General features: G+C 51.3%; 6 protein-coding genes across 6 annotated transcripts; 1 reads left to right on the plus strand and 5 right to left on the minus strand.

Annotated features, from left to right (window-relative positions):
* Nucleotides 1-676: 676 nt before the first annotated feature.
* Nucleotides 677-3,273, minus strand: A1O5_05368 (uncharacterized protein; the record flags this gene model as incomplete). The annotated part of the gene is made up of 5 exons (XM_007745969.1): nucleotides 677-1,265; nucleotides 1,328-1,606; nucleotides 1,741-2,164; nucleotides 2,226-2,789; nucleotides 2,898-3,273. 5 exons carry the CDS (start codon nucleotides 3,271-3,273, stop codon nucleotides 677-679), a joined length of 2,232 nt encoding a protein of 743 aa, XP_007744159.1.
* A 332-nt stretch (nucleotides 3,274-3,605) lies between these two features.
* On the minus strand, nucleotides 3,606-5,088 carry A1O5_05369 (formate dehydrogenase; the record flags this gene model as incomplete). The annotated part of the gene is made up of 4 exons (XM_007745970.1): nucleotides 3,606-3,952; nucleotides 4,029-4,573; nucleotides 4,649-4,824; nucleotides 4,921-5,088. The coding sequence occupies 4 exons, from the start codon at nucleotides 5,086-5,088 to the stop codon at nucleotides 3,606-3,608; spliced, it is 1,236 nt and encodes a 411-aa protein (XP_007744160.1).
* A 1,757-nt stretch (nucleotides 5,089-6,845) lies between these two features.
* Nucleotides 6,846-8,313, plus strand: A1O5_05370 (uncharacterized protein; the record flags this gene model as incomplete). Its single annotated transcript, XM_007745971.1, has 2 exons — nucleotides 6,846-7,757; nucleotides 7,837-8,313. 2 exons carry the CDS (start codon nucleotides 6,846-6,848, stop codon nucleotides 8,311-8,313), a joined length of 1,389 nt encoding a protein of 462 aa, XP_007744161.1.
* Nucleotides 8,314-8,651: 338 nt separating this feature from the next.
* On the minus strand, nucleotides 8,652-9,791 carry A1O5_05371 (uncharacterized protein; the record flags this gene model as incomplete). The annotated part of the gene is made up of 1 exon (XM_007745972.1): nucleotides 8,652-9,791. One exon carries the CDS (start codon nucleotides 9,789-9,791, stop codon nucleotides 8,652-8,654), a length of 1,140 nt encoding a protein of 379 aa, XP_007744162.1.
* Nucleotides 9,792-10,750: 959 nt separating this feature from the next.
* On the minus strand, nucleotides 10,751-11,286 carry A1O5_05372 (uncharacterized protein; the record flags this gene model as incomplete). The annotated part of the gene is made up of 2 exons (XM_007745973.1): nucleotides 10,751-10,862; nucleotides 11,006-11,286. The coding sequence occupies 2 exons, from the start codon at nucleotides 11,284-11,286 to the stop codon at nucleotides 10,751-10,753; spliced, it is 393 nt and encodes a 130-aa protein (XP_007744163.1).
* Nucleotides 11,287-11,993: 707 nt separating this feature from the next.
* A1O5_05373 (uncharacterized protein) lies at nucleotides 11,994-13,722 on the minus strand (the record flags this gene model as incomplete). The annotated part of the gene is made up of 2 exons (XM_007745974.1): nucleotides 11,994-13,435; nucleotides 13,497-13,722. 2 exons carry the CDS (start codon nucleotides 13,720-13,722, stop codon nucleotides 11,994-11,996), a joined length of 1,668 nt encoding a protein of 555 aa, XP_007744164.1.
* Nucleotides 13,723-14,865: the final 1,143 nt, after the last annotated feature.

Raw genomic sequence — 14,865 nt, forward strand, 5'->3', positions numbered from 1 at the left:
TTAAGATCTTGGTCCCCCGGACAACACAACAGTCGACAAGATACCTAGATCACCAAGTCATCGTCTCACATGATTATAGGGTCTATTATCTGGTGATAGGGTCCTTGCAATGATGTATCAGTCACCTCCACTCATTCTCGCTGACGGACCCATATCTTGGTCCTCTGACTGCTGGTCGTACCTCCTTCGCGGTCCCTGCTGAGCCTCAAGTCGTCTTTGCTTTCCGAAATCCTTCTCCGCTGACCAGATGTCGTGGCCATTCACGCGTGTAGGCTCCGTCTTGCTGCCTGGACCCCACTGTTGTGCCGATGACCTGGTCCACTCCCTCTTCGCACGGCCCAACGCTGCCCCGATCTCTAGATCCTCTCCATCGCTCAATTTAGATCGTTTCAATCTCGATACAACCTCTGAGACAGATAAACTAACAACTGGTGGGTAATCTTGAACAAGATAGGGATCAGCCCCCTCTTTGAAGAAATAGCTTCATCATCTCTAAACAGAATTCAGCACCACAAGTCGGGTTGGACCTCAAATCATAGATCAGCCGACCCCACAGTGTGTGCGTTCCATAGTCAAATTCGATCATGATGTTAGGTTCTAGTCCTCGGTCAAACAACAGACAATATGCATCTTGGATCATCCCTAAAAGCTCTCTATCTACTGTGGTGTTGAACGGCTATAATACGCAACTTTCATTCGCAAGGTCCTCGAAAAATTTTGCCCCTTTTTTGAGTAGCAGTAACAGGAGCTCAAGATACCATTTGCGAAGAGGAGAATCGTGTAGAGGACTATTACTTTTGTGGCCGACGTTGTCCAGCCGGGTGTGGAGAATTGACTTGCCGTCGAACATTCCGTTTGGGTTAGTGCCGTTCCGAAGCAGTAATGCAGCCATCTCGTACGAAGCTTTCTGGATATGAGGATCCCTGTGTCCACTGAGCCATCTGAGGAAAGTAATCATCCAAGCTTGCCCGCTGCGGCCCAAAATTATAGTCGGTTCTTTTTTGAGTCGGTCCCGAATCCACGAGATGTAACCAGACTCAATGGCCTTCCCAAGCAGTGAGGTTGCTTTTCCATCACAGATGTCAAGGTTATCCCTCAGCATTGGAGCAGACGAGTAGAATACAATGTTCATCTCGTCGACTAACTCGTCCTCTGCTCTTCGGGCAAATTTGATGAAATCGTCTAAGTGGACTAGATCAAGGCTACCAGGGAAGGTTTCCCCTTGCCGAATGAACGCGCTGCATACGCACGCAGCAGCATTGAAGCTGTCGGAGGAGTAAGAAGCACACAGATCTTGCATTTGCTTTGTGGCCAAGAAGTCGCGGACGGTCCGATGAAGGAAGTCGACATCTCTGACTCCTGGTTCGCCGTTGGATTCCAGTAACCCTTATAACGGCCATTGAGTTGTCGGTTCATGACGTCTTCCACGATCAGAATCTTGTCATTCCTCTGGATTGATCCCGAGTGACTTTGCGTGGGATGTCGCATGAGAACGTGGTCCCCTTCATCAATGGATGAATAAAGAAGCAGTCGGAGAGGTTTGTGTGTTTCCAGGGCAACCCGGAAAGTGTGTGCCATCCTCTTTCGATAGACCTTGTCGACAGATCTGATCAGTTGGTTAAAAAATTCCTCGAGGTCAGATGGCATCTCTAGTAGTCTGTCATACAAAAGAGACAAAGAATCACCATTGAGTAGAACCTCCCTCAGGGATCGTGCAACCAGATGTACCCAGAGAAATACCCCTTGGGGCGATGCACAATTTCTGATATCAGTTGCTCAGTCTGGAGGACATCTTGTCTCGTCAGAGAAAAATTCGGATCTTCTTCCAGCTTCTCTCTCGCGTACAGAGCGATGTCGTCCTTAGTAAGGTCTTGCAGGCATAGTTTGCTGAGGGAATCCCGACCAAAAGCATCCTCAAAGCAGTTCCAGGGTCTGCTGGCAACGCAAACTTTGACATTGTTGATCTGGGCAATATTCTGTACTGTTTTGATGAGATCCAGGTGGTCACCGTTGTACTCGTCGAGACCGTCGATGAAAATGCAAAACTTTGCAGGATTCTCAGGGTCCACGGTCGTGACACTCAATTTGCGGAAAGTTTCGATGAGTTCTGAAAAGGACCATTCGCTTTGAAGACCATGGCGGGATATCGCCCATCTTTCCTGAGCTTATTGGGATCCAATCCGGAAAACTTTTGAACATTTCGAACAAGAGTTGTTGAAGCAGACCACGTTGAGACTTCTGCATGTCGGATCCAGCGATCCAGAAGAACCCCGCGATAGTAAGACGGTCATTATTGGCCCAGACTTGAAGACACCGCTTGGTCTGCTGGCAATCACGGAGATACTTCATCAAAGTGCTCTTGCCTGAACCGGGTTTGCCTGAGATCCAGGAGATTCCGTTGCCAGAGGTTAACCAATCGTGAAACCGTATACGGGACCGTGGATCAGATGATTGCCAGCAGGAGGGCTCAAATATCCATTTGAAAGTTTTTTGGTGCGCTTCGGTGATAGCAGAATACCTGGCTGCCATTCTATCGAATGACAGGCTTTTAAGGATGCTTGCTTCCTTTTGAAATTTTGTTGCTTCATGATCAGAGTCGCGCAAATTCTGATCTATACCGGCTAAATGCTGTTCTGTGAGGTCCTGGCTACCCCGTACAAGACCACGGACTGATTCAAGCATAGGTTCGATTCTCTGTAGCCGGGCTGAATCAATCTCTAGACATTCTGTTCGAGCATTTTCCAAGGATTGTAGGACCTGACCCTGTCGTACACTAAGGCCAATCAGATCTACCGCAAAACGTTGTAGTCCGTCCGAGATCGAGTTTTACCTTATGTATATGAGGACTTGAATTGACAAATTTCTGCGCGCAGCCTCAAGCCTCCTCTGTAGCTTACCGATTTGATCCCTTTTCCAGGTAGTATTCAGAGCTTGTCGAAAGCTTTGCCACTTCTTGTGTGAACCTTCACCGACTTTGAAACTCTGGATGGTTGCTACTAGCTCTTCTCCGACAGCCCTGGAAGAAGCTGCGACTTTGACGATCTCTTCTTCAGCTGTGGAGACTGCGCTTTGTGTGGGATCCAGAGGTTTCATCAGCTTTGAGCTGAGGCTCGGGATGCTTTCGGCCAGCCCTTCGAGCTCAACATTGCCAGCTGTAGCTCCATCTGCTGAATGGTATATTTCTTGCGCACCTGAAATAAGCTCACAGATCAAGTCGATGAACTGCACGATGTTTGCCGCCAGACCGACTGCGGAGAGCGGATCGAGAGCCATGATGCGAATGCCGATGAAGAAAGGAAGGGAAAGAAACATTCAGGTCGTCAAAAGGAAAGTGTGAGGCTGAAAGGCAGGCCCCGGTTAGGCTGATCATCGATGCGTACATGCACAGCCCACTTGTGTCACCTTCTTCTGTCTAGCCTTGCCAGCCTTGTCAGCCTTGGGCAGAGACCTGGACATATAGTCCAATTGGGCTGGAGGTCAACAACACAAAGCCTTTTATTGGACCATCCATTTTTGCTTTCCTGTCTCGACAAGTAACGGGACCCCCGCACGTCGCACAGTCTCAATCTGGTAGAGGCTCAAGCTTCGTTTATGTACAAAATCAATCAAATCTTCTTCCTCTGGCCATAAGATCGCGTAGCGTAATCTCCCTTGTACACAATCAGATCTGCGGGTTCGTAGTCATGCGTACCGCTCAGATAGCTCTGAAGGATCTTCTTCACGCCATCGGCATATCGCTTCTGGGCATCCAGAGAACTGCCCGACATGTGCGGAACCATGCCGTTCCCGCCTCCGAGAGGATTCTTTGCATAGCGAAGTGGGTGGTCTCGTGGCGCGGGCTGAGGAAACCAGACGTCTCCTCCGTAGCCATTCAAGTGGCCCGACTTCAGAGCAGCTGCAATGTCGTCGGCAACGACTATTGCACCGCGAGCAGTGTTGACAACCCACGATCCTAAAGTATGTTAGAGCGGGGGCCATATATAGAAGACACCATAGTCGGAGAGATTAGAACACCAGTTGAAACTTACCTTTCTTCATCTTTGAGATCAACTCCTTGTTAAAGAGACCATACGTCTTTTCGTGCAAGGGACAATTGATAGTGACCACATCGCACTGTGCGACCATATCCTCCAAGTTCTCCACTCTCCGACACCCTATTTCGGCTTCCACGTCGGGATTGAGAGGTTGGTAGTCGTAATAGAGTAGCTCCTTGCAGTCAAATGGTTTTAACCGCCGTAGGACACGCTGGCCGATCCGCCCGATACCAACGGTTCCCACTACCTTGCCTTCTAGGTCGTATTCGTTCCGCGCGACTTGGGCAACATTCCATTCACCGCGTTCGATTTGTTCGTGAGCTGGGATCCAGTTACGGACTAGACCCAGCATGGTCATGACCACATGCTCCGCTACTGAGACGACGTTAGATCCCGTGACCTCTGCGACCGTGATGCCACCGTTGGTCTTGTTGGCGGCATTGAGATCGATGTGGTCTGACCCAACACCTGCAGTCACAGCCAGCTTGAGCTTTTTCGCTTTCTTCAATCGGTCGGCGTTAAGGTACGCCGGGTGGAATCTAGAATTAGTGGTTACATGAGCACATCATACACCTAAATGAGCAGGCGGATATTGAGCCAACAGAAACACGTACGGAGTGGTGATCAGAATTTCTGCATCAGGGAGCTCTTTTTCAAACACCGAATTTGAACCCTCTTTATCAGAGGTGGTGATGAGAGTATGGCCTTGATCTTCGAGCCATTTCCTAAGCCCAAGCTCATTCTCGGTCGTCCCTAATAGTCGTGGTTGCTGTTTAGCGTGCTCTCCGCCCTGTTGCTATCAGTACGCACACATCTAGACGTGGCTTCTCTCTGAGTTTGCTCTGCCAAGTCGAATTGTAAATGGAGAGAAGCGGACTGGACGCACATCGTATAAGACAGATAGAATCTTCACATTCCGGTTGGCTGATGCAGAGAAAGACCTGACAGAGGATATTCCGGGTTTTTGACGCAGAAGGCTTGAGCCGGCTTGCGCGCACAAGGTTAGAGAGCCGGAGAATCTAGCTCTGACTGCCGCTGTTCGAAGCATTTCCATGACAGTCTCAGTGGCGCAAACGGACCCTCAACGTTCGAGTGAAGATGTCGTCAGTGAAAGGAATGTGAGACTTGTTGTACAAGGCAGTGGTTCCAAAGGACGATGGATGGAATGCTGACCTATAAATATCAGCAACAAGTACCATTTTTAATCCCACGGTTCGGCGAAAACGCGGTCAAGGCTACAATAGATGTAAGTGGAGTAAAGAGAGTTGTCTTGAAGTTCAGCCGGGTTCTAGGGTATTGAAACGTCTCATGGCTTTGGGATAAACTGTCTCCCCTGAAATTGAAACGGCATTGAGCATAAAGGAGACAGGAGAATGTTCGGCAGAAAGCTCTCGTGGAGAATATCCTGGTCTGGAATGGTTTGTACATAATGCTACGCTCCCTAATTTATTTGTCACATGATTTGCTTACCGCCCAAAAAGGAAGAAAATACTCATTTGGACTTGGACACTCTCCGCACTCCATGTTAACACCCCGGAATGTAATGATAAATGATCAGCCGGCGGGCGAAATACTGGCGGGCTGGTTAAACGTGAGTCTGGGAGGAGAACCATAGGAGAAGTTGACCAATAGGAATACTGAAACTGCCGATTGTGCCGATTCCGCCGGTTGCGCCGATTGGTCCGATGGCTCGGCAGGTGGATCCCGGCAGTATTCTTTTCTCCACGGTTTTTTGACCCCGCGACCACTTCCTCCACATCCGAAAATCCTCTGCACAATTGACCTCAGCAATACTCAGTACCCGGGATGAGAGAGAGCAGCCGTTAGCTAACACAGGTCATTAATTCCTCAAATTTCTAGCGTTAGCGCAATCAGACCATTGAGGACATTGGACGCGCCTCTCCTTCCGGCAATTTGTTTCCTCTGAGCCAGTCAGCACCCATCCGTGGACAAGAGCCAATCGATGTTCCATTTAGTCTCCCTCCAAAAGGACTCTCCAGACCCCAGACAAGGCTCTCAACACACCGGATACAACTACTAGTTACAAGCGTCAAGCTGGACTTCACATCTCCCGGTCATGCCAGCGCGTTCCATAGGGCCTCGAAATCCCATAGCGTGTGTTCCGTGCCGAAAGGCGAAACTGAGATGCTCCCATCTTAATCAGGCTCCATGTGACCGTTGCCGTTCTGCCGGTCAGGCGCCTTCTTGCTATTTCCCTCAAAGATGGACATCCGCCTTACATCGACAGCCGAAGAAGCCGCTCCGTGGTATTCAGGTCCACCAGCCCCGAAAGGATGCTATACCAGACGCTTCCGCAAGCTTCATCTCAACCGATGCACGCCCAGTTCGGCTGAATCAAACAGAAGAGCTGACCGCTCTCCCCTCGGGGGAGGTTTCATCAGAAGATCCTCTGGAGTGGTTCACGAAAGATGTCGAACAATGCTATCTGCGATGTACCTACAAGTGGAGTTTCCACCACAAGCCAAGGCTCTTGCAGCAAATCAGGGATGGGACCATTGATTCGGCAATGGCCTGGGCCATCCTTACACTTGCTTCCAGGTGCCAATTATCCGGTATTGAAACCTCGTAGCTTCTTGTTGATCTCTTCTTAGGTACTCACCCACGCCACCGTGCTTTAGCTCTCCTCTCGAAGCTAGCGATTTCTTCGCACAGCGAGCGTCACGCGCTGTACAACTCCGCATTACTTCACCAAGTCTGCCCCAGGTGCAAGCTCTTTTGCTATTGACGGGACACAAGTGGGGAGCGGGTGACGGAAAGAGCGCATGGATCTACCTCGGAATAGCAGTGCGCATGGTTCAGATGATGGGTCTTTGTTCAGAATCATCGAACGACTCCAATGATGGATCTGCCTCAGAAAGTTTCATTTTGGCCGAAGAACGCCGGCGCACTGCTTGGACATGCTTCCTCATGGAAAGCCTTCTCAGCGGCGGTGGCAGTCGGACTCGTATTCTCACATCTGAAGATATGACGATCCAACTTCCATGTGAAGACGAGCCATTCGTGTTTGGGAACCCTGTGCGATGCGAAATGCTAAGCGGCAGCTTTGAACCGCAGACGCCACCCAACACAGTATCAAATCTGTCTATTCTTGCTTATACCGTCAGAGTCGCAGATATATGGGGTGATGTGGCGAAATGGGCATCGTGCGGCGACGAATCCGTCAATGAAAGCCAAGGATGTCGGGAGTCAAGGGCGCACAGCCTTGTCTCGTCACTCCATCATTGGAAATCAACATTGCCGGACCGGCTAAGGTACAGTTTGTTCTCACTCCAAGCTCACAGCGTGCTTGAACAAGGCCAAGGTTTCTGTTATATGCACTGCATATATTTCATGGCCATCATATTCCTCCACCGCCACTACCTGCCACATTTGGGGCTTTCAAAGGGTCAGAGACATCCGAACCGCTCGGACCACGAAGCGTTTCTGGACTGGGCGAGCCGCTCATCCCAGACTCTCTACGACACCGCATCGACCGTGTGTGATATGTGCGAGGAGATAAACCGCTTCGGCGCAGATTTCCGGAGGGGGCTGGTTCCTTGGATTGGTTTCACCGTGTACACAACCATTGGCGTTATGCTCTACTTTCAATCCTTTCCGCTCGAGCCGACCATGGAGTTTGCCACCAAGACCAGGCACAGGCTTCATAGTGCATACTTGCTTCTCAAGGAAATGAAAAACGAATGGCCCATGGCAAGCCGATGGGTAAGCTTTAGCTACATATCACACTCGAGTCCTCCGCCCGCTTGGTTAGACGAAAATTCTTGCTAACCCAATGAACCAGCTTGAAAACATCTGTTCCCTGCAACAGTATCACGCCTCCCGGCTGCAAAAGAACAAACTGTCAGCACAAGAGCTCCGAAGCTTCCGAAACCTGATGGTCGACTATGGCGCCCTGCACGACATCCCCATCTCTGACCCGACGATCGTGTCCGTTCGCTCTACAGGAACCACACCAGACACAAATTCAGAGCCAAGCGCTTGCCGGGACTTAGCCCCCAGACGACAACAACAACATCATCATCATCATCATCATCACTCACAGCTACAAGATACGCCTCAATCGGCGAGGACCGAGTCAAGCAGCGACTCGTCACTGGGCGACATGCTGAACGTCCTGGGCGATTTTGATAGCGTCGACTACCTCGTGTCCGAGGAAGAGATGGCGGGGATTTTTCAAGAGTTCTGGACTTTGTTCCCTGGAGAGGTTGGCGCGGATATGGCCTTCCAAGGACCGTACGCACGACTCGCTGGCGCGTGATTTCTGCTGTATTTACCAGAACCATTTATCAGCCTCAGAATATTAAATCACCCGCGCACCCCTTACGGGTTGAACATGAGCTCGCAGCTTTGTTCCGAATTTGTATTTCACGTGATTGACCGTTCTCACGGTTTCTTTTGGAAATGTTGGGGGGAAGGTTTTAACCGTCACCCTTCCCGAACCAACTTACAGAAACGTATTGGGTTGGCGGGCGTTTACAGCCAGCATGATTTCGTCTTCATCTCAACCAGGCACAAGTTACATGAAGTTCCAAAACGAAATAGATATGTGATATACCGTTCAAGAGTCTCTATTCAGGGTTTGATAGCCGATACGGGTTACTTGTGAAACAGCTTCAGTACCCCTCTCAAAACTTGATGGGCCATTAATTGGCTAGGGGGCACTCTCGGACCAGAGTATCCCTTGATGGGCGGTTCCCACATGGGATTCGCGCCGTTGTTCAAGGCGTGCTCAACCTCAGCAAGCTCAAACCATTTGGCTTCTTCCAGCTCCGTCTCCGGATAGGTGATGGCTTCCCCTCCCTCGACACATTGGCCGATGACGCCGATCAGCATTGTCGACGGATAAGGCCACGGTTGGCTGGAGTGGATCTGTACCCTGTCAATGTGGACGCCGGTTTCTTCATAGGCTTCCCGCCTTGCTGCCGTCTCGATGCTTTCGCCAGGTTCAATGAAGCCTGAGAGGCATGAGAAATAGTTAGCAGGCCAGCGTTTTCCACGGCCTAAAAGAACACGTTTTGCGTCCGCCGATATGGGAGCGATGACGGCTGTGGGATCGGTCCGTGGGAATGCTTGGTTATGCAGTCCGATCCGGGTCGGACACGCTCGCTGGCGGAGGACACCGTTGTCGGCAGGTGGACAGATCACTTTCGCTCCTCCGTGCGTAAATAGCATGCGGCCACCGCAGCTGGAACAGTAGCGGTTGCGATTGTTCCAGTCGATCAGCGACCGCGCATGGCTGTATATTGCTGACTGCGGGTGATCTAATGTGAGATCGACCCTGGTGGGTACGTATTTGAGGCCAGCGGCCGTTTGCGACTCCTTCAATTCTGCGTAACGGTTCGAGCTCACGTCGAGAGCAAAGTAAGGGACTCCAACATACTGCCCCAGATGAGCATTCTCCCCAGAAACCGCATATTTGCCTTCCAAGTCCAAGCCGAGAAAGATGAGAGTCGGGCGATGCTCATCTGGATTGAATTCAGCTATCTGGGTCTTCTCGTCTTTGGCGTAGGGACGGCCAATGGTGTCCGCAATGTCATCATATTTGTTGAACGCAAGTCTCCCGTCTGGCGTCCGGAGAGGGTTCAACTCCTCAAAGGTGAGGTACTTTGCACTCGGATGGGTAGAGGCTTTGTCCAAAAGCTGGTTATTCAAGCGCATGAACGAGAGCCGGGCGATGGGGCCATTAGAGAAGTAGGCGTTATGGCCCTGTCCAAATATCTCCGACAGACCGGACATGGTGGTTAAGGGCAATAAAGCAAGCACCACAGGAGACCGTCATTCCAGGGACGGAGCGGGAGAGGCGGGATTTATTGACCGACGGTGGTATATTTTAGCGCTCGGAAATGGGTGTGGAGACCTTTCTTGTTGTCCATCGCTCGCTTCTGGGATTCAGGTTGTACGGAGGTATTCCGATATGTAATATGAATCCCCAAACTTATTTGTCACAGTTGTGTCCATGTGACCGGCAAGGCTGGCTGAGTACGGGGGAGCTTGAACAACATCCTGGGGCTTAGTTTTTACACCGAATACCCGAGTTTCATCCATTGTATCTTGGTGTATTAGATTTCACACGATTAGCACAGGCCGTCAAGTCTCCGAGACACTTTGATAATCGAGCCTGTGCTATTTTCACGGATTTGATGTCTCGAATCAGCGGATCTGGACCCAAGAGTTCTGGAATCATGACAGGAGTAATTTTCGATTCCCAAATTGTCAGTTGACGAGAGGCCAGATCCGTGCTGGATTCTATTTGCACTACTGAGAGAAAAAGGAATTGAAGAGCTATCGAGATTTTGGCACGCATCACGTGGAGCCTTCCAGTCGCGAGGTCACGGGGCTACGCGTCACGCGTCAAAAGGCTTGGCAGACTTTGGGCGTTCCTGAAAGACCCAACTGCTCTAGCCCGACTGCACCATAGCAGCGATCTCTCCTTGGACCAGAGGGACTAGTCATAACTGATGTTAGATCAAGTATCCTGTTGATCGATTCAATGCACCAAGCTCAGAATGAGTGCTCCTGTCTGCCTCCCTTTCCTCCACCATCAATCGTCTACTGGGTAAGGCTGGCTCATTCAAGCGTGGCATTAACCTTCAAGGAGCCTCTCCCTAATTCTTCTTCACTACATGAATACCCTGACTGAGACAGACACAAGCAATGCATTCGGTGTCAGCCAATCGTCTTCACCGTCAGGCATCTCAAGCATTCAACGCTTCCCCCAATATGATCCGATCTGCGACGTGTCCCGTAACCGCCGCGAAGACTGCCTTGTGAAGCAAATCAATGATCTGCTCGTTGACGGGCCATGTCCTGTTTTTATTTTGCACGTACGCACAGAGTCAGTCTATGACAAGATTTGATGCAATGGACTCTCAGATGGTGACTTTCCAGTGAAAAAAGGAAGAGGGCAAGTCAAAAGCAAAAGAAGAGAAGAGACAAGAACCATGACGTACCATGGCAAAGCTCCGACTCCCATCCAATTCTCCAACGTCTGATCAATAAGCAGTCTGACGCCCATGAAGAGATAACTCGCAAAGGGGCCGACGACGCCGTAGTAAGCCATCGCACCGCGGACGCCGGCCGCGAGCATTCCCTGGCCCCAATGCGTCGCGTGGTTCACTCTGTCCGGATGCGCATGGAAGTCGAGATTGAACAGCCGAGCGAGAGTTTTGCCAGGCACGTACGAGTTGGGTCGGTGGGTAAGGGATTGTTCGGCTTTGGCGCTCAACGTCATCCTGGTGGGTCGGCCAAAGTCAGAAAGAATCGATCAGTATGTGGACTCGACTCTGGGAGAACAAGATGATGATGGTGGTGGCACAGTATCATGCTTCATCCATTTGCGTCGTGTTCTCCTTCTACCCCTTTCCCCCTTTTTTCGGAGGTGGACATACGCTGCAACGCCCACAGCGCCCGCCCCGATTCCTATGGCGATGCATTCGAGGAGGGAAAACCGGATCTTCGGTCCCGCTGGGTTGATATAGGGCTCTGGCATGGCTGATGTGATATGATGTCTCCTTTTTCTCAATGCTTGCCCGCTGAACTTTACAGTGGATGGAGAATTTCTTCGACTTTAGAAAGACAAGAAGAAAGGAAAAAGACCCTTCGCCAGGTCTTAGTCTCGGCCCATTGGAATCGAGCTCTGCTTATGACATTTCTTACACCGGAGATGGATCCCGTATCTACTAGTTATTCCCCTTGCTCCTTGGCATCTAGCTTTAAGACCTAACCAGCTACGTTGCCACTGAGAGTGTCTACACAAGTCCAGTGTTCTCTTTTGCTGTTAGGAAATACTGTTTGGGTCCTGCTGACGGTCGCGGTTGACTATTAGGTAGGTACTTCGCTTGTGAAGACAAGCTAGACCACCCACCCTCGCTGATATTTCTTTCCATCGATAGTCCAGTGTGGATGCTACATACATGCCACTACCACTTGCGGCCGTCTTCAAGATTCGGCAGCAATCTCCTGCCTCGCCTTTGCACTGTCGTCAAACGGCTGCAAGCCCCCTTTCGCGGGGCCCATGATCTGGAGGCCCTCCGGACTGAACCGGCTGCCGTGCACGGGACAGTCCCAGGTCTTCTCGTCGTTGTTCCAGCACACGATGCCCTTCAGATGCGGGCAGACCGCACTCATACGGTGTACCTTGCCATTTTTGTCCTTGTAGACAGCCAGCGGGTGGGAGGTTGTGGTCGAGTTTAAGACACCTCCTTGGTCGATGCCGAGATCTTCGACGTCTTGAATGTCCGATTGTAGGAGGCGTTTGTATTGTGTATTGATCTGGACGTCGTGCTCGATCATGCTGGGAAGCTCGGACGCCACGGACGCGACTCGTTTGGGACTATACACCTTGGCCCAGGGGTTGTCGATGCCCTGGATCTCGTCCGCGAGGAGTCTTCCAGCCAGCACGCCGTGAGTAAGCCCGTTGCCGGAGTCACCTGTAATGACGTAGATCCGGTCATTACCCTCGCTCTTGCCAATGAACGCGATGTGGTCGATTGGCTCGAAGATCTGGCCGGACCATTTGTAGTCCACGCTGCCTGCGCTGGGGAACCGTTCTCGGGCCCAAGTTTCGAGTTCTCTGTATCGCTCGTCCCACTCATCCTCCTGGCCGACTTTGTGATCACAGCCGCCGACCACCATGTAGTGGTCCTGCTCATCGCAGGCAGTCATGCGGATGTACTTGTATGGATCAGCCGAGTCATAGATCAGACAATCTTCGACAGTTCCTGTCGGAATGCGGATTGCGATACAGTAGGTACGGTTGTACTCCATTTCGGCGATGATACTGAGCTTCTGCAGGGGTACGCAAGTGGCTTGCACGGCGTGGCTGCATTTGACGGTATGGCCATTCAGAGTCGAGACGGTCACATTCTTCGGACCCAGGTGGACGTTCACCAAGGGCACATGAATGCCGCTTTCGGCACAGTCGACCACGCGTGTATGTATGTAACATTGAAAGTTGGGCTGCTCCTTGAGCCACTTCAGCACTCCCACCAAGTATTTGGTAGGGTGGAAGGTTGCTTGGCGGCCAACAATTGCTCCGCCCCGTTGATCTGGTTTTCCACTCCAGCCTTTGACGGTGAGGCTCTCGTCGTATCTCGCATCGAGACCGAGCTCCTTTTGCAGGGCAGACTCTTTCTTCAGATCCACCATGTCATGGTCATGTTCCTTGGTGCCCACGGGATACTGGGAGAGGTCATATGCCGGGAGCATGCGGTATTCGCAGTCTATCCCGAGCTCTTTTGAGACCTCCCCAACATGCTTAAGAGCCCAGTCGTGTGATTCGGCCGCATGTTTTGCTCCGTCCGCACCAAAAAGCTTCTTGATAGCCACGTAGCCGTCATCGAGATCTGATGACAAGTGACCTGATGTTCGACCAGTCTCCCCTGCCACAGGCGTCAATATCTGTTATGTCACCTCCCTAAAGCCGCATTGGAGAAGGGCTACCTGAGAGTATATCTCTTGCCTCGAGCATCACAACATTCAATCCTCTTCTCACAAGCTGTTCCGCGGTCGAGATGCCTGAGATACCAGATCCGACGATGCAGACATCGGTCTCCAAATCCTGGTCCAGTTGAGGGAACTGAGGGCGATCTGAATATGGTTCGAGGTGGACCCAAACAGGGTCGTGGCAGCCAGAAGTCCGCATGAACTGGATAGGATCTGAAGGCATGCTGATGAACCGGCGGGGGACCCGTGACAGGACGCTGTGTGGGGAGGCGAGACAGGCAACGAATTTCCGAGAGAGAAGAAATGGTGGCTGTGAGAGATGTTGCACGAGAGGTCTTCTCAAGACTGAAAGTGAAGCTGGACGGAGAAGGAGGAGGCCTGCCGCAGAGCCCATTCTGATAGCTGAAGACAACTACAAGCAGAGAGTCACGCGTGCCTTGAGCGAGGGGAGAGATTCACTGCACTCATTTGCCGATTGATGATGCCTTGATGGACGTGCTTGTCCATGTCGTGTCATGCATTTCACGGTTCACTGTTCACTTCGGCTTCCTTTTCCGACAATCATTTTCCCCTCAACGCACGCAGTTTGTCTCTGGTGTCTCTGCCAAATCCATGAGGTCACGAGGCCGCAGCTGAAGCCGCCGCTTGAGGTGCCATGTGCTTGCTTGTGCCACGTCAGACTCATCAGATGCTCATGTTGCTCATGGTATCATCAGCACCACCAGTTCTAATTGGAATTCTCCCGCTGATACTGTGACTGACTCCCTGACTTCATAACGACGTAATCTGCACTCCGCAGCGCAGCGTGTACGGATAACAATCCCCGACCAGTGGATGTGGATGATGCCACCAAGGCTGTATGGAAACGAGCCAGCTTCGACGGGAGATTTTGGCACGAGACAAGCGGTATCAAAGGGTTAGGCTTCGGTCCTCGAGAATGAATTCCAAGACGCACCACATGTCAGCGCTGAGGGTGGAAAGGACCCGGCGAACGTCGCCCGGGGCCTGAAAGCGTAAGGACCTCTTTTTGCTCTTTGAGCAGTGGTCAACATGGCCATGGGGCGTAGACTGATTTCCTGCTTTTACTACAGTGCAATTAACAACCCCAAGGTGTCGGAGGAAGGCCAGAACGAGACTGGAGAAAAGCTCAAGGACATGTAATATTATATAGGCCGCCGTCTTACCAATCCCTAGGCCTAGGTTCCGTGTACTGGGTATGTACAATGGAGAACAGTTTTCCGACCCTTCCCCTGTGAATAAAGCTTTGTCCCTTATTGACAGCCGTCACCAAGCCGGCTCCGTAAAGGTTCGCCCGTGTGAAGCCTTCAGTCAATGTAATAACAAACGCAATAAGCAGTTGCGGAGT

The sequence above is a fragment of the Cladophialophora psammophila genome (genome assembly GCF_000585535.1).
Source record: "Cladophialophora psammophila CBS 110553 chromosome Unknown aczJe-supercont1.7, whole genome shotgun sequence".
Lineage (NCBI taxonomy): Eukaryota > Fungi > Ascomycota > Eurotiomycetes > Chaetothyriales > Herpotrichiellaceae > Cladophialophora > Cladophialophora psammophila.